The 18,596-nt window shown below is 43.7% G+C and overlaps 1 protein-coding gene across 3 annotated transcripts in view; it reads right to left on the reverse strand.

Annotated features, from left to right (window-relative positions):
• MRE11 (MRE11 homolog, double strand break repair nuclease) overlaps positions 1-18,596 on the reverse strand; it is a 36,140-nt gene that overhangs the window by 3,420 nt on the left and 14,124 nt on the right. For 2 of the 3 annotated variants that reach the window (XM_066620261.1, XM_066620260.1), the window contains exons 10-18: positions 15,917-15,997; positions 15,294-15,420; positions 13,716-13,819; positions 12,831-13,004; positions 11,161-11,223; positions 10,272-10,500; positions 9,712-9,789; positions 2,763-2,821; positions 1,859-1,926 (exon numbers count right to left, since the gene is read on the reverse strand). In XM_066620261.1, coding sequence (XP_066476358.1) covers positions 1,859-1,926; positions 2,763-2,821; positions 9,712-9,789; positions 10,272-10,500; positions 11,161-11,223; positions 12,831-13,004; positions 13,716-13,819; positions 15,294-15,420; positions 15,917-15,997 — 983 coding nt within the window. The remainder of the gene's footprint in view (positions 1-1,858; positions 1,927-2,762; positions 2,822-9,711; positions 9,790-10,271; positions 10,501-11,160; positions 11,224-12,830; positions 13,005-13,715; positions 13,820-15,293; positions 15,421-15,916; positions 15,998-18,596) is intronic. The other variant, XM_066620262.1, reaches the window with a different exon arrangement.

The raw sequence follows: 18,596 nt of genomic DNA on the forward strand, positions 1-18,596 counted from the left end.
CATTATAGCTGTTTCTTCAACACCACATATGAAATAAACAGAGATTCCATTAATCATGTCCCCAATACCACTAATGCACTCAGTAAAGGTATGAAGAATACACTAGCTAAGCTAGATGAAATTATGTTCTTTCTTCCCTAGGCTGAAAAACAAACCTGTTCTACATGTTGGCCTGGATTTAAAAATATATATGATTCATTCCATCATCATAAGCGGTTTGCTATGTACCAAAGTGAGAAAGGTTTCCAAAGCAGTTGATGAGATGACACTAAAGTAGAGTGGGGAAAGGAGAGAAGACCTACTGTTTAAAGAGTAAAAATTCAACTGAACATGCCCAATGCCTTGGGAATGCTGAAAAGAGGTAATTGTTTTAATGCAATTTTGTACTACTGTGCTTTGTTCAACCCCTGCTTTTATATTTTAATGGTGGTTTTAAAGTCCTAAAGCCCATAATTTAAAAAACCCTTATTAAATGAAAATTTTAAACTAGAATCCTGATCTTTAATTACCCAACAAGTTCTCTAATACAGTTCTCTAACACAACCTACAGGCTAACTAAGAGCCCAATCCTGAGGTCCATGGCACGGCTTTGCGCCGTGGACCTCAGTCACAAACGAGCCATAAGCACATTTGCAGGGCTTACCGCTGGGCTCCCGCCGGGCTCCCGCCGGAGCTAGCCCAACACCCAGCTAGGCTAGTGCCTGGCGGTTGCCCGGGTTCTGCAACTCCGTGGTCCCCCGGACTGCGGAACGGGAGGCGGGGGCGTGGCCAGGGGAGAGGCAGATCCGCGGAGCCAAGCTCCGCAGGATCCAAGGCACTCAGTTTCAGTTTCAGTAGACCTTTATTGGCATATTGGCTGTTCACCCTACACGAGCACCTTTACTTTAGTGGCGACCTTTGGTTACCGCCAAAGTGAGTAGCCCCATTGTGGGGCTGCTTCCCTTACTTGGGGGAAGGGGATGAACGTCCCCTTCTCCCAAGGAGCCTCCCACGGTAGCACAGGAGGCGCAGGATCAGGCGGCAGCCCTCTGTGGAGCCACCAGGTCCACGAGCTCCGGGCAGCTCAGGATTGTGCTGCCCAATAACAGGTATATGCCTTTAGCCTGATTCATTCAAAACAAAATTGGCACAAACATTTCATTTTTCATTTTAGTGTAAATGAGTGGTTGGCATTGTATATTATGATCCATATGCTTTGTTTTCATTAAATTATTAGTGCAATATATTAAGGTATATTGGTAAATAATTCTTTTCATATAAATCTGAAACTTGTTTACGTATACTGTATTTCTCACAATTTCAATAGACAAACTGCATCCATGATTAATCCTTGTCAAATAAAATAATAATAGCATTTGCCTAAACACTTTGAGTGTGCAAAGCACTTCACATGTATTCTTTTGATATAATCTACCACAGTCACCCATTAAGATATTATTATTCCCATATTACAGTTGGGGAGCTGAGCTTGAGATGGTGCGATGTGTCTTAAGGCCACCTAGTGCATTCATGGCCAAGGTGATTTGAGTCAGATTTACAGATCCATGCATGCAAATATATTTTACTCATGCCTTATATAAGCAAACACAAAACAACCAAAACACTCCAGAGAAACAAATTGTTTAATCTTACAGCAGCTTTTCAAGTATAACTACAATGCCTGATGACTGCCCCCCCCCCCCCGCCAAATATCTTTTGGCTAAGGCACCAGCCTGGTTTGCCTCTAAATCTGGCCCTGGTCATGTCTAAGCAAGTTAAAAAAACAAATCACAATCTCCCATATTTTGTCTGAGGAAGTTAGTGCAAAACATGGTCCAACTGAATAATCCCTCAACTGTGAAGTGAAATGATTACTAACCTTTGATCAGAGGTGGAAGGAGGAGTAAAGGACACTTCTTCCAAATCAGAGTCATCATCTTCAATTACCTAGAGGAAGAAAAATCCAAAAAGAATAATGGCACAGCATGCAACATGACCTTTTGCTATTCTGTCATCAGCCATTCTGCTGCTGCTAGTTCTTCTGTTGTCTTGTAGAGTTTTCAAAATGATAGTCTTATGTAGACTCTGTAGGATATCCTTTTATTTTGAATTGCAAACTGTCTTGCAGATCTTTCGACATACAAGTAGTTTATAAATGTTTTATCTAAGTAAATGCACAACATACCATAACTAAAATCCACTGGAAAAGAAGAGGTTTGCATGACTGATATCCATAAAATTTATTTATTTATTTAGGGCACAATCCTGAGGTGCCCTTGGGCCAGTGCAAGTTCCTTGCGCTAGCCCAGGAGGGTCACAAACATGCCGTACAGCACATCTGCACCTCCTCGAGAGTAAGCCGTGCTGGGCCAACGCAAAGCCTGGCTGGGCAAACACAAGCCTCTGGGGTGGGTGGGGAGGAGGTGGGAGGGAGGCATACCTGGGTGTGGGTAGGGTGGGCAGCCGGGAAGCGTAGCTGGGATTCAGCACTTATGCTGGATCCCAACCTTTGTTCCCAGGGAGTTCAAAGCAGCTTGAAGCCGCTCCGCTATCCTTGGACTTCGAGGAGACCCATGGGGCAAGGGCACCTTACCAGGGGTAAGGGGAAAAGTTTCTCTTTGCCTCAGGCTGAGCTGCCTTGGGTCCCTATCCTGCGCTGGATACAGCGCAAGCCTCTTGGCTTGCCTGTTCTAGCACAGGATAGGATTGCTCCCTTATTTGTTTACTAAATTTCTATCCCATTTTATCTCCCCAAAGGGGATTCAAAGCAGTTAATTACCTACCTCTGAATAACTTTTTGCAGGCAAATTCCGGGAAGGCTGCTGTCTTGATGACTTAAAAGCTAGAATTAACCAGAGTGAAATGTATTATTGTCAGGCATTATCCAATATGCATGAATGGGGTGGATCACAATGTGAAAGAATTTTGTTAAATAAGCACTTGACAACAAAAAGCATACAAGCTTTCAAAATGCACTTACTGCTACTAAGACTGGGTTCCAAAAGAGCATTTGCATACAGACAATTTTTGATGTTTGGTAGTCACAGATCAGTTAAACTCATAAAGTATAAAGAATATTGAACTTGTGCGGCAACAACACAGTGCATTTCCGCATCCTGCTTCTCATTCACACTCTGGCCTTGCAAGGAGACAGTGAGGCACTCCATGGCAATCAGATCTAGCTATCACTGCTCTGCAACAGCCTGACCTGGGTGGGGAGTGGGAATGTTGCCTCCAGTGGTGGAATGGATGGTCCCACCTCAAGCCCTTCCCCAGCAGGGACTGGCCAGTTAGTTTAACAATTTCTCAGCAAGTGTGTTGCAGGAAGAGAGAACAGCTGCCCTCTAATCAAGTATGCACACTCACTCTTACAGAGCACTTGCAGTATTTTTCAAGCAGTCTAATGAGGAGCATGTACATAAACAGCTCTTAGTTTTACTTAGCTAGATAGGCAGTATTCTTTGAAAACACAGGAAAAGATTAAAAGGAAAACAGGGAAAGTATAAAATCAGGAACCAAAAAAAGTACTTGAGATCAGAGAGAAGACAAAAATTCAAAAGTAGTTTCCAACTACTCTTAAGCTTATGCCTTATTCCACACCATTCCTTAAAGAACCCACTTATGCAGAATGAAGTAGCAACAGCAGCCACTCCACCATCACTGCATAGAGAAGCACTTGGCTCTTATATTTTCAGAGCACAGCCAAAGCATGTTTTGTTCTCCTCACAGGGGTTATAACAGGATCATCATGTGACAAAACAGCCTTATTGATGGCATGCAGTATCACGCAATTAAGATTAATTTTCAAAGCATTAAAATTATTTTCATATTGTGGTCAAGGTTCTAAAATTATTCAGCACTACAACAGTATTCTTTGTTCCAAACAATCATTAGCCTAAAGGCATAATTGAATTCCTATCTCAAAGAAAGCAATCACAGGCATAATTGTTCTTGAGGGTGAAATTCTGGCTGTGCTTAAATACAGAGTGCACCTCAACCTCATTGGAATTTCTCATGTGCATATTTGGCTTCAGCAAAACAATCTCCAACATACTGAAATACATACAAGGAGCTGAACCTATGAATAAGGTCCAAACACACACCTACTGATTTCTAGATATATTTCACACAGCTGCCCACAGAAGCTCTAAAAGAATCAATGGCTTTTGCATGTCAAAAGACACCAGATGAATCTCAGAGCATAATGACTCTTTCAGGGTCAGAAGGAAGGTCTGGAGGTAAGTTCAGAGTCAGGTGGAAATTAAGGTAGGAAGGGGCTGTAGGACAGTGGTAGAGAACCTGCTTTGTATGTACAAGGCCTCAAGTTCAATCCCTGGCATCAAGAAAGAAAGTACAAGGTATCACAGAAAGTTGGTGGGATAAGACCTATGAGTAGAATATAGTACTTCAAGAGTATACCTTGTACAAAAGTAACATAGCATAAAGGGGTTGTTTTTTGTGTAAAGAATGTATACACAGGCTGAGAAATCTGAGCACGGAAATCTGGAAGAGGAGAGAGGAATAAGAACAGTACTATAATTGAATAGGCAGAATATCTGGCCAAGTAGCAGTCATGGACGATGCATTCCAGAAAACAGATTTCTAAGTTCTCCCTAGAGGTGATAATGGAAGACTTCAACTATCCTGACATCTGCTGACATCTCTAAATTGACTAAGAGTGGGAGGTCCAATAAATTCTTGACTTGCCTCGCTGATCACTATATCTTTCAGAAGGTGGAGGAAGGAACAAGGTTATCCTTACCACAATGAAAGCATTGGTTAAAGTGGGGAAAATGACAGGGACTTTAGACAAAAGTGACCAAAACTTTTTGGAATTCTTGGTATCAAGGGAAACGAAAGCCAAGAGAAGTTAGATGTATACCCTGGATTTCAGCAAAGCTGGTTTACACGGGCTCAGAATCAAGTCTTATCCTGTAGCTAGAAAATAGTCTAAAAGGGATAGGGTATTTTGAAAAGTGGGCACAACTGTAAACAGTTCCCATGAGAAGAGAAGTTGGGAAGCATCTAAGGCAGTGGTTCTCAAACTCTCTGGGAGAGTTTGAGAGCCACTAAGTTATTGTGTGGGCAGAGGCAGCATAACTTAGCCACTAACTTAGCCACTAAGTTATTGTGTGGGGGAGGCAGCGGGGGCGGGGGGAGGTAGCGGTGTGATCCCCAGGATCACGCCACCCAGGGGGGCTGCAGGGGCTTAGGTGCACTTACCCAAGCCTCCAGCAGCCTCCCCAGGCTGCGGGGAGCCCAGCGCAACCTGCAGCAGGACTCCCCGCAGCAGTGAAAGTAAATGCGGAGTGATCGCGCCCCGCCTAAAGCGGAAGTGGAGCGCGATCACTCCGCATTTACTTTCACTGCTGCGGGGAGCCCTGCTGCAGGTCACGCCAGGCTCCCCACAGCCTGGGGAGGCTTGCAGGAAGCTTGGGTAAGTGCAACCAAGCCCCTGCAGCCCCCTTGGACGGCACGATCCTGGGGATTGTGCTGCTGCCTCCTCCCTGCCTCTAGGCTGCCCCCGCCCCTTAAGAGGGCAGAGGCCAGGGCTCACAGGCTGGGGCGTCGTGACGCCCCAGTTTGAAAGGGCCTGAACTAAGGAAACCAGTGCGACTGTAGAAAAACTACTGAAATGTTGAGGGGCAAAAACAACATTTATAGGAAAGGAGGACAGTTAACTCATTTTTGCCCAGCCCACAGGTGTACATATTTGATCCCTGTTGCATATATGCAATGTTAGGCAGAAATAGTTAATAAAGAAACAGTACACAAGTAAAGCCCAAACGTGCAAAGATGGTGTCAGGAAGGCTAAGACACAGAATGAGCAAAGGCTGATAGGGGGGTTTAAAAGGTTGTGTTTTTTGTTTTTGTTTTTTTTGCTATGTCTGAAACAAGACAAAGGTTAAGGAAGCAGTAGGCATGTTGCCTGGAGATGGGATGTGATGACAGATGATAGGAAGGCAGCACCACTTAATTCTCATTTTGCATCTGTCTGCTCTAACAAGAAAAAGATAGCTTGACCTAACAGAAGCTGCACTACAGAAGGGGGGGGGGGAGAACCATAGCTCAAAATATGTAAGGGAACACCTAATTACTTTAAATGAATTAACTCCAGGACCAGATGGACTACACCCCACTGAGGCAACTTGTGGATGTGATCCTGGAGCCACTGTCTGTAATCATCGAGAACTGCTGGAAAACTGATGAGGTGCCAGAGGACTGCAGAGTAGCAAATGCCATCCCTACCTTTGAAAAAAAGAGATCCAGGAAGCTACAGACTGGTCACCTTGATCCAATAGTTGTAAAGATTCTGGGACAGACTACTAAGCTGAATGTCTCCGAGCACTTAGCAAATAATGAGGTGATTTCTAGGAGTCAGCATGGGCTTGTCAAAGACAAGCTGTGCCAGCCTAATCTCATCTCCTTTTCTGATAGTCAGACTAGTCTAGAAGATAGTGAGAATGACAGGAACATAGCAGACTAGATTTCAGCAAAGCATTTGACAAAATGAAAGTCCTGTGATATCTTTATGGACAAAATGTGAGCTAAATGCTAGTAACAATTAGGTGGGTTCAAAGCTGATTGAATAACTGTTCCCACTGAATGCTAACAAATGGCTCCTCAACCAGGAGAGAAGTGTTGAGTGAGGTCCCACAGGGCCCTGTCTTGGTTGCTGTGCTGTTCAACATTTTTGTAAGTGACCTGGATGAGGAAGTAGAGGAAATGGTTATCAAATTTGCAGATGGCATAAAGCTGTGAGGGATAAAGAAGCTATTTACTTACAGTTCCACTGAGTGTATATTTACAGCATCTGATTAGGATCAGAGGTTCAGCTAACACTTAGAGATAGCAAGGCCCTGGAGCTGCCTTGCCCTGCATGCCTTGTGCTCAAGATGGCCTCGGCATCAGAGCCCTGGTGTGCGCATCTTAACAGGCTCGTGGTCAGAGGACAAGAGGAAGTGCTCAGAGGAGAAGGAAAGGATAAAGGGTTAGGGTCACACCCCACAAGGATCACAGAGAGAACAGGTAGAAAGGTCAGAGTCATTGGGCCATAACTTGACCCCATCTGGACAGCATCCTGCCCCCTCTGGACAGCAGACGGAGTTGCATCAACTCCAACAAAATCAAGTTCTCCTCCCCGCCCTCCTACCACCTCCCTCATGCCCCCACCTATCTCTCCGCTGCCCCAAAGTTCATGTGACCACCAAGTGGCAGAGCACTGGCTTTCCATCAATGGTAGCCTGCTGGGCTAGCTCTGGTGCTGGGCCAGCACTAATCCCCGCAAACATGCCTTATGGCACATTTATGACAGTGCGCACCGGTGGTATGCTGGCACACAGAGCTCAGGATTGGGCTCTAAAGCATGATAAGAAAGCTGTTTTCAAGTATCTGAAGGGCTAGCAAGCAGAAGGAGTAGAGAACTTACTTTGTCTGACTTCTGAGGCAACAACAGAATGACAGGGAAGTAGCTTTAGGCTAGGAAGAATTTCCTAAATGTAAGAGGTGAACAGCACTGGAACAGTCTACCTTCTGCAGTTATCGGCTGTCCTTCACTGGAATTTTTCAAACAGAGGCAGGAAGTCTGTCATGGATGTTATTACAGTTGCCTGCACTGAGGGGAAGGGTCAGACTAGATGGCCTCTAAGGACATTTTCAACTATTACATTTTATTATCTCTAGGCAGGGCTGGAAAGAAATCTTCTCTGAAACCCTGGAAAGTTGCTGCCAATCAGTGTAGTAGACAACACTGAGTTAGATAAACTAATGGGCTGATTTAGTATAAGGCAACTTCATATATCCACAGAACTGAACAGAGACCACAGAGGCCAGGGGCAGGTACTCAGACCATCAGGTTCAAAAAGGCAGCAGTTCAGGCCAGGACAAGACTAGGGCAAAGAAATCTGTATGTTACTCTGGCAGCGCCCTGCTCAGACTGAAAAACCATGTTTGAAGCAACAATTACACAGGGCTCCTATTGGTTCCCCAGAACACCTGGGTCTGGCTGGGCTGATGAGTCTGACCATTATCTGAGTGATGCTGCAGAACAACAGAAAACAAGTTAATAACTCTCTTCCTTGACAAGTTGCTGGTTAGAATATTTTTCTCCACTGCCGTCTTTGTAGATCAGTGAAGCACTGCTTACCAGAGGAGCATCATGAATCAACACAATTAAATCAACCACAATACTGGTATAAGTTGGTTTAGAAAAACTTCCACGACTGTCCTCTTTATGACCTAAGATGGGTCTCATCTCTCCTTTCATGCCAACAGGGATACAGGAGACAAAATCAAATTTCTAGTATTGCAACATCTTTGAGTCGATGCAAATAGCATATTCTTTTCCTGGTTTCAAACAAACCTTTGCCATGAAACAGAGATAAATATAAAATTATCCGTTCAAACTCAGATGCAATGAAAACATGAAGCCACACTTATTCACATCATGTAATGATCTTCTCAGGAAACAGACACATATTTTACAGCCCAACAACATGATTACAAGGCACCCTACTGACTACCTGTAGAGGAAGAGCAGCTGGAAATGCTGATAGAAGACATTCTTAACACTAGATGCAGTGCATAACCATCTTTTAAATATACAGAGAAACAGCACATGAATTCATATGCCAGCAGGTACATGCAGTGAGTGGGAACACACATTCCTGTGCCCAACAGCTGGATAATTAACTACCCTGTGGCAAGCATCATTACAGTAATAAGGGGTCAACAAAACATACCAAGCAAGTAATTGCCTTGAGATATCAGGTAAGATAATAACTGTAAGTATATATCTATAAAGACACATATAAACAATCAGGTCACATCTTATGTGAGGATTAGGTTGTGAAGACAGTGTATATAGGAAAAATTGCATATACTGGTGTGAGCCCCTTAACAACCTTTTGGCCAGCAATGAACTGTATACGTGATGGCCGCCACTGGTCAGGAGGTCACACCCGCCAAGCCACCAAAGCTGAGAGAATCTCTGCTCCCCTTGCCTCTGGAGGTTTCGCATAGCGTGAAGCCCTGCCTGATGACAGGAATGCTGGTCCACATTCCTGTCATTAAGCGGCGCATGACTGTAGTCAAAACTACCAAATCCAAAAAATACATACTGTCTCTTTAAAAACTAAAACCACACTATAGAGGAACTGAGATGACTAAGGAAACAACAAATTCATTCTCCCATCTCATGCTCACTCTAGGACATATATGCAGTAAGTAGAATAATGGGAAGAATTGCTTATACTATTAAACTGTCATTTCTTTCTCTCTCTTGCCAAGTGTGTATATAGGCACGCCCCCTTATCTGCAGGATTGCATTCCGCAACTGCCCTGTGGATATGCAGCCACAGATACGAGGGGTTGGCTCCTCCCACTCTCCGGAGTCAGATGATTCTGAGAGCTTCTCTGGGCCTCCCTATGCCTTATAAGGCATTAAAAATGTCACTTTTGGTTTTGACGAAAAACCCCAAGTCACATTTTTTCCCCTTATTTCAGTCATTCTGAGCCTGGCAGAGGCCACAGGAGAACATGCACAGCCTCTGCCAGGCTCAGAAGACCCTCACCTCCAGAGGGGGCACTTGGAGGCAGCAGATCCTTGATCTGCAGATAAGTGAAACTGCGGATATGGGAGGCCCTTGACTTGAATTTGCCCATGTTAAGGCCATGTATGATGTGACCTGACTGTACATGCCATAGATTGATTCACTTGTATTCTGAACATACCATCCATGATAGACATGTTTTTTGTAGCTACTGGCTTGTACGCTCTGCTGCTATTTGAATGCTCTTGAGCAGCGCTTCCTGTAGGAACATAAGTATTTAGTGCTTAATTTTCTTCACATCCTGAAAGCCAGTCTGTTGTAGTGGATCAAGTTCTGGACTTAAGACAAGGGATACATTTCTCAACCCTTCTCTCCCAGCTCTCCACATTCAGTCCTGAAGCTTAATGCATTATTCTGGATCACTTGCAGAACAATCAAATATAAAAGTACTGCTAGTCTAACCTCTGCAGCATGGAAAGGTGGGCAAGCAGAAGCAAAGCCTTTTGTTTCAGTCCTTGTCAAATATTTTGGAATCTAAAAGCAAACTGAGATTTCTAAATCACCACATGCAGGATTCAATGGCTGGACCTGAAGGGCTGTATTGTCACAAGGACTTTCTCCTATAAGAAAAGGATTTCTCAAGTCTTGAGACAATGAGCAACTTGGGGATTAATATTGCTCATTTTGACCCATAAACGCACATCTTTTCTAGCAACAGCAATAAGATCATAAGCCACTGGCCTCCTCTTCCTCGTCGAGATGCTCCTCTGGCTGATGCATTCTGCCCTCTTCCACCTCTTGCCCGACCTCTGCCTCTGCCTCTTCCCTGGGTCACCGCTGAAGAAAGGATCTCATCTGAATCATAATTTACTTTTTGATCAGTGATTGCCACATCCATGAGGTCATCATCACTTGTGACTGAAGTATGGTCTGCTCCCTGAGACCTGTGGGCTTTGGCCCTGTTTATAGCCTGGGAGAAAATGCACAAACAGGTTAAAGATACCAGAATGCCTTATGCTTATTTTTTTTCTAATGTCTGGTTTGGTTTGGCAGGTGCTTTTTCGGATTGACAGGTATGGTTTCAATTATGCTGACTTGTTTCATTTGTAACTCAGTGCTGCACTGATATTTTTTCCACTGCTATTTAGGGAAGAAAAGTGACATACAAATGATTCAACAAACATAAAATGCAAGAAAATGATCAAAGAGGAATCATTTCTAAATTCACTTTGGGAAGCACAAGACATATTGGGTGGTTATTGGAGCTTTTCTTTTACATTTGTTGAAGTCAATCAATCTACACACATGCAGAGAGAGATTGAAAATGGTCAGGCTCTGCAAGACCAAAATCGTTGCCACCTATAGTGTGGACTGGCAGCAACACAATTATAACCACACAAACAAAAAATTTGTATATCAACCGTAAAATAAGCAACAGGCTACATATTTGAAAAATATTACTCAAAGTCAGTAGTCATGTAAACAGCATTCATCATTGCATTTGTTATGTTTCTAATCTCATTAAATTATGCACAATTTCATCATCCTATAGAACAAAGCATCTCTGTCCTCCTGCAGTATTTGACTGCCCAGCTCATTTCTACTCAATTTTTCAGCTTACAGATATTACCTCACGCACGTCCGCATCTTCTTCCTCGATGTTCTTTTTTCTTGTCTCCCTAAAGCGTTGCACCTGCATTAAAGTGGTTAAAACTGTAACTATTGACAGTCTAATTTGTGTTTTAAATTGATTCATTTCCCAGCCCAAAAGCTTTGATTTTCCCCCTCTCCTTGCCTTCCTCCTACCTATCCTCCATTACTTGGATTTCTCTTTTTAAAACTAGACTGTAAGCCAAGTGAAGAACAGCCTTTTTATTACTAAGGCTATGAAAAGCATTAAGAAAAAAAGTTTGTTTATAAGTGACCAATAATAATGCAGTACAAAGAAGAACACTTTCTGTAGCAGCACAGAGATATCTCAGAAGCAAGGAAAGGAATGAAGATATGCATAACAAATACAGTAAAGGACTGGACACATTAGCATAGTCACATTTCACAGGTGGTAAAAAGAGCCAGTTACAGTTCTTCTGTTTGACCACACTGCATGTTAACACATTTGCTTGCTTCTTGTTTTTCAAAATACTCAAATTTTAACAGTTTTCATATCCACACAACACCACTGCCTTATGATTAGACAAATAAATGGCACCAAATAAAATTTTTTAGAAGTGCCTTCTAAATACGAAGTGGGCAGGTAAGGCACAAAGGCAGCAATCTTCACTATAGATAACATCAAGCGCAACACCTCCCTACGTGTAGCCAGAATCATGAACACATGGTTATATTCCACTATTTGAATAACCAGTGGTAACATCTTGGGCTGTAATCCACAACCCACTAATTTTCTATTTGTCCTTTTAAACATCATTGGAACTGCTCTGGAATAAATGTGATGTGGATTGCAACCCCAAAATATTAATCTATACCCAAATAGTACTGCCCCTGAATATCTCACAAAGGTGGAACTAGAAGCAAAATTTATAACATTACTACATTAGCTTTGTAGTAGTAATAGTAGCAGTAGTAATTGTGCATTTGCTTTAACCCTTACTAACTGGGTAAGAGACACCTTTTCAAGTGAGTGCTCCTCTTTTATTTAGCAGGGGAGAGTAACTGGCCCTCCTCATCCCAACAGTGTCTTTTCCAGTGGCTGTCTGCTGGTGACCTTTTGCATCTTTTTAGATTGTGAACCCTTTTGGGAGCCATTAGTTATTTAACTTTCTCTGTAAACCGCTGTGTGAAGTTTTCATTGAAAAGCGGTATATAAATACTGTTCATCATCAATCTGAAGTGTTTTATAGAGGAAATGCACATCAACATTTTCTACAGACCTTGTTGCATATTCTTTTTCCAACTTACCAGATGGAGTGCCAGCCTCTGGGGGGTCCTCAAGCCTCTGTAATAGTTAAAAAAAACTAATTTTTTTTAGAACTTCCTGTTCTCAGTTGAAAACCAGAAGTGGGTTTCAAACCAGTTTTTTTTTTTTTTTTGGTACTATTACAGAGGCTTGGGAAGCCCTGCACCTCCCGGAGGCCAGTACTCCATCTGGTAAGCTGGAAAACACCCCTCCCGACCAGCAGCAGTGCAATCCTGGGGGTTGTGTTGTTGCCTTTCCCCCTCCCCATCCCTTTAGGAGCCAGAGCTACATGCTTTCCAAGCTGGTGGGTCACAACCCACCGATTTGGGAACCACTGATTTAACCCACTGCCATCTCATGAAAGACAATCATTCCATACCAACCTCTTCATCAATCTTTGCCTCCTCTGCATCTGTATGCCGTTCCTTCAGAAACCTTTGGGTCTTTTCCAGTTGGAATTTCACCAACTCTTCAATAGCATCTTTCTCCTCCTTGTCCACAAACTCTTGCACTGCTTCTCCCATTCCCCTTTCAGTAAGGAGAGAAAGCTGCACTTTCTTCAGGAGATACAAAATGAAGGGATAATGTATGAGAAGGAGAAAATATCTTCATTTTAAACTTTTAACGAACAACAACTCAAACACTATCTCTTTTCTTCTACTAATTTTTGTGGCTCTTGCCTACAAAGCTACATGTTACATGCTACAATAAATCCATTCAGGCTGATTCGGTTTAACGCTAAACCAACTAACCACAGTTTTGACTCTCAATCAAAATTTGTATTCCAGATGTATGGGTATGTGTGGTTTCTCTCTTTTCTGGATGCAATGCCAAACAGCAGCCTCTGAGGTTGAAGCAATATGCCAAACCACAAGTTTGTCAGTTTGGATGCAATGCCAAACCATAGTTTGCCCAAACTATTTGCAAACCAGCTTCAAACCACAGTTTCAGGTTCTGGTTTGTTGCTCATTTGGAAACGATGGTTTGTTGGATAGTGTCAGTTCAAATACATGAAAACTATGGTGCGGCATTACACCTGAAACATCTCGTGTTCTTAGATGACATATGTCTCCATTGTTTTTACTGCATTACCTAAACATCGCTCCTCTTCTGGAATGTTTCCTAACACAATATCTAGAAAATAAAGAACAAGTGGCTAAAAGATTTTGAGGGACTGAATGAGAATGCACACTAGCTGTTATTAAGAACTGCAATTGAACATGCAATTCTCAAGAAAAGCATCATAAATCCAGAAAAATGCAGTTTACCTTCTCTGCTGTCTGGAAGTATTGCTTCACAAGATCTTCTACTCTCAGTGTTGTTCCCTCTGAGGCAGGCTTGTGAACCAGCTTTCCAAAATTAATCTCATCTTCTAAAGAAAAGAAAAGCAAAACCAATGTGACAATATTAAAAAAAATTCTCTCTGTATTGCCCCAATTGACTACAACAAGCAGACAACTCTTATCTGCTGAGTAGATGAATTCAAGGTATCTTACATTAGCACAAAGGAGAATTTTTTATTCTTAAATAGTACATACTTAAAATGTATGAGGCTTAATTGAAAACATTTTGACTAATATGCATCATGACTACATAATGTTTAAACAAATCATTTTTTTCTTATTATTTTCTTATTACTTATTCATTTACTTATTTCCAAAAAGAATTATCTTTTTAATTTTGATCCTTTAAGGCACATTTTCCATTGCATAATTTTTTTTGAAGAGCATTACACAATTTCTTCCTAAAAACCAGCCTCACAATTCTTAGTAAAAAAATGTATACAGAGACATGGGGGGAAATGGTCTATAAATTGTATACAATATCAAAATGTAACTGGGACAGGATAGAAACTTTTTAGAATAAACATAAATCCAAGTGAGTCCCTACACTTTACTCTTTCCGAGACTAACTACCTGCATAGGTATGTGCAGGAAGGCCAGGTTTTTGTTACCTTCCTAAGTAATCACAATGATGTCAGCTAATAGGAAAAGTGCTATTTTGCCAATCCCTTCACCCACTCCCCAAGACTGATCCTCAGTCTAGGAAACAGTGCTGCCCCATGTCCCTCCACATGCAGATGGGTCCCACTGAAGTCAATGGATTTAAGTGCATGCAGTGGTACACACTACTTCTTCCAGATAGGGGCAGAGTCATGTTGATAGTCATGTTGATAGCTCAACAGTACTATTTACTATTAACTCACGCCATAGCGCAGGGCTTTGTTCCAGGGCCCCCAGCAACCTGGCGCTAGTGCTGCTTCCTCAGTCTGTGCACTGCACACACACCTAATGGGTCATGCACCTGTTTCCAGCCCCAATGAATGTGTTGTTTCAATGAGAATAGTAAGAGAATGAGTATGTACAAGGCAGGAATGCAAAGGGCATGGACTGCACTTGTACAGATGAACATGTGTACAGAGTTCTCTATAGGTAGAGGTATTTATTTCCAGTGAATAAGATAAGATTATCTATTTACAAATTTATACCCTGCTTTATCTCCCTAACAGGCATTCAAAACAACTACAGCCCAAGTCTTACTGAACAGAATGGGCTAATTTCCAAGTAAGATTATAGCCATTTCCTAAAACAGCTTCTTATGAAAATAGATCTCTAATTCTAATAAATGTACGGTTTCAAAGGCATTCCCTTCATGTTACTATGAATATTTTTATTTTCTCTGCCAACTGTACTATTTTAAAAAAATAGATCTCTAATTCTAGTAAATGTACTGTTTCAAAGACATTCCCTTCATGTTACTACGAAATTTTTATTTTCTCTGCCAACTGTACTATTTTAAAGAAAAAAATTCTGGGAAAATATAGACAGGCAGACTTTTCCTTTTACCATTTTTCTCTTTTTGCTCCCGATGCCGGAAAAAATGTATGATATCTTTTGGATTAGCAATCCTGTCCATATACTTCTGGCTGAAACGAACAATGCTGAATGGCTCAAAGCCTCCACTGTAATCTACCTTAAAAGGAAACAAAATAATTAGAGGTATAAGACCTACATCCATGCATATGAAATGGTACAAAATTCACCTGTTTGGTTTAATGCACTTGTAAATGCTGAACCAGCTTGGGAATAAAGTTATTGTACAGGTGGGCCTCTTTATCTGCGGATTTGGAACCAATAGATTTGACTTACCGCGGGATCCAAACCTGTGGTGGAGGGCCTCACCTAATTTCCTGGACACAACCAGAGATGTTCTCTGGTTACGTCAGGAGGCTGACGTAATAGGAAATGTTTCATCATCATGACTATACTTGTTAGCACCTTTTTAAATAGCTATATTACGTTTAAACCCATTATCAATTGCAAAAGTTCCTTGATCTTCCGCCCAGAAAACATTTGTCACTCTACTAAATACAAAGCAGCTCTAAAAGTTGTATCGAGAAGGAAGAAAAAATAAACTCTTGATAAACATATTCAGTATGTTTTTACAGATTTTCAGAGCTTCATCTTACTCGTAATCTTATCAAAGGCTTCTCTGGCTGCTGGGGGTTACTAAGACGCTCTCTTTCTGCATTGTCCAGCATAGTTTCAACCTTTAAAAAAACAACACAGGTAACTGCTTAGCCTTAGATTCTTTATGAGAACAAATAAAATATGCTCTTTCATTTTTTAAAAACAATTGTTTTCTTTGTGGTACACCGCTTTGATCAAAAGCCAATATTTCATTTATACAAGAAGCTGAACGGTTCAACTATAATGCCTTTCATGAAAGGCTCTGTTACAGAAGAAAAACTGGACACTGTCAGAATAGTATGTCAGGGTGGAGTATGTCAGAATAGTATGACACTGTCAGGGTGGAGTCTGCAAGCTTGCCCACCTGCTTGCCTGATTGTTCTCCTCCCCCCTTCCCTGGCAGGTATTTACATCACTGCTGGGCTTGCCAGAGGCGTGAGCCTTTGGCGCGAGCCGAAGGGCAAGAGCCAAAGAGCTCTTGGCCTGTGGCTCTTAGCCCGGAGCTCGTGCCTGGAAGATCTGGTGCCCTCTTGGTCTGCGGAATAACAGCGGTCGGATACCCTCCCCTTCTGTTTAGGCAGGGGAGAGAGGAGCAACAGTCGCTCTGCAGCAGAGGATCCGCCTGTGTGACACCCAGTGCCAGGCTTGCCTTTGTTTTTATCTTCTTATAAGCAGTCCTGCTGGGTGCCACTCTTTGTATAGGCCAGTCTCAGAAGGTGGGCTTCGCCACATGTGTTTTTTCTCAGGAGGGAGCTCAGGGGAAGGGAAGGGTGCCACTATCAAGAGAGTGACGGGTCAGGGGAGATATGGCGGTGGGGGTCGGACAGGCCATTACAGGAGAAGGAGAGTTTATCACAGGCAGATCATCTCCCCTTCTGGTCCTTCCCCCAATTCTCGGATGCCTGGTGGTCTTGGTGGTGAGTCCCTGGATCTGAAGCTGCTGCTTTTGAATGCCAGGTCGGTGAATAACAAGACCTGTATCATCCGGGATTTAATCCTGGATGAGAAAGCCAACCTGGTATGCATTACGGAGACCTGGTTGGACATGGAGGGAGGCGTTAGTCTCTCTGAACTTTGTCCACCAGGCTTCCAGGTGGTGCAGCAGCCAAGATTGCAGGGACGGGGAGGGGGAATTGCAATGGTCTATCGTGAGTCCATCTCCCTTACCAGGTGCCCTGTCCAGCAGTCTGCTGGGTTCGAGTGCCTGCATGTTGTGTTGAGAGGAGCGGACAGGATTGGGATTCTGTTGGTGTACCGCCCGCCCTGCTGCCCAACAGTCTCCCTGCCTAAGCTGACTGGGATGATCTCGGAGGTGGCATTGAAGGCCCCCCGCCTGTTAGTGCTGTGGGACTTCAATGTTCATGCCGAGGCCCCTGTGGCAGGTGCAGCTCAGGATTTCATGGTCGCCATGACAACCATGGGCCTGTCCCAGAAGATCTGGGCCCTGACACATACTGCAGGACATGTGTTGGACCTGGTGTTCACAGCTGGACACGGAGGCAGTGATCTGGATGTGGAGGAGATTAAGATCACTCCGTTGTCATGGACAGATCACTTCCTGGTAAGGTTTAGGCTTGTTGCGACTTCCTTCCTCCGCAGAGGCGGGGGGCCGTTTTCTATGGTCCGCCCCCGGAGGCTAATGGATCCTGTAGGTTTCCTGAGGGCTCTGGGAGATTTTCCCACTGCCAAGACTGGCGCCTCATCTGAGGTCCTGGTTGACCTCTGGAATGGGGAAATGACCAGGGCAGTGGATGAGATTGCTCCGGAGCGACCTCTGCCACGTCACAGACTCAGAGCGGCTCCTTGGTTTACTGAGGAGCTGCGAATGATGAAGCGGCAGGGCAGACGTCTAGAGCGACGGTGGCAGAAAACTCGCGATGAATCCGATCGGACATGGAGTAGAGCTCATTATAGAGCCTACTCCATGGCGGTGGTAGCAGCAAAGAGATCGTTCTTCTCTGCTACCATTGCATCTGCTGACAACCGTCCGGCAGAGCTGTTCCGTGTGGTGCAGGGCCTCCTTCATCAGGCCCCTCTAGTGGACCAGGAGGAATACACGGTCGGCCGCTGTGACGGGTTTGCGCAACACTGCAGATAAAATCGATCGTATTCGTCGCAACTTGGATGCCACATTGACAATGTCTGACGATGTCCCCTTGGCAACTGCTTGTCCAGTGTTGTGGGATTCTTTTCAGCTTGTACAGCCTGAGGATGTGGACAGACTCCTTTGGAGTGTGAGGCCGTCTGCCTGCCTGTTTGACCCTTGCCCAGCTTGGCTAATAAGAGCTGCCCGGGGTGGACTGGCTGAGTGGACGGGGAGGGTGGTTAATTCTTCCTTGATGGAGGGGACGTTGCCACTCGCTTTGAAACGGGCGGTGGTTCGCCCCCTCCTGAAGAAGCCCTCCCTGGATTCCACGGTGTTGGATAACTACCGGCCAGTCTCTAACATCCCGTTTCTGGGCAAGGTAATTGAGTGGGTGGTGGCGGCCCAACTCCAGAGGGTCTTGAATGAAACGGATTATCTGGATCCTTTTCAATCTGGTTTCAGGCCGGGCTTTGGGACGGAAACTGCCTTGGTCGCCTTGGTGGATGACCTATGCCGGGGACTGGACAGGGGGAGTGCGTCCCTGTTGGTCCTGCTGGACCTCTCGGTGGCGTTCGATACCATCGACCATGGTA

Source organism: Tiliqua scincoides, chromosome 3, assembly GCF_035046505.1.
Source record: "Tiliqua scincoides isolate rTilSci1 chromosome 3, rTilSci1.hap2, whole genome shotgun sequence".
NCBI classification, from domain to species: Eukaryota; Metazoa; Chordata; class Lepidosauria; order Squamata; family Scincidae; genus Tiliqua; species Tiliqua scincoides.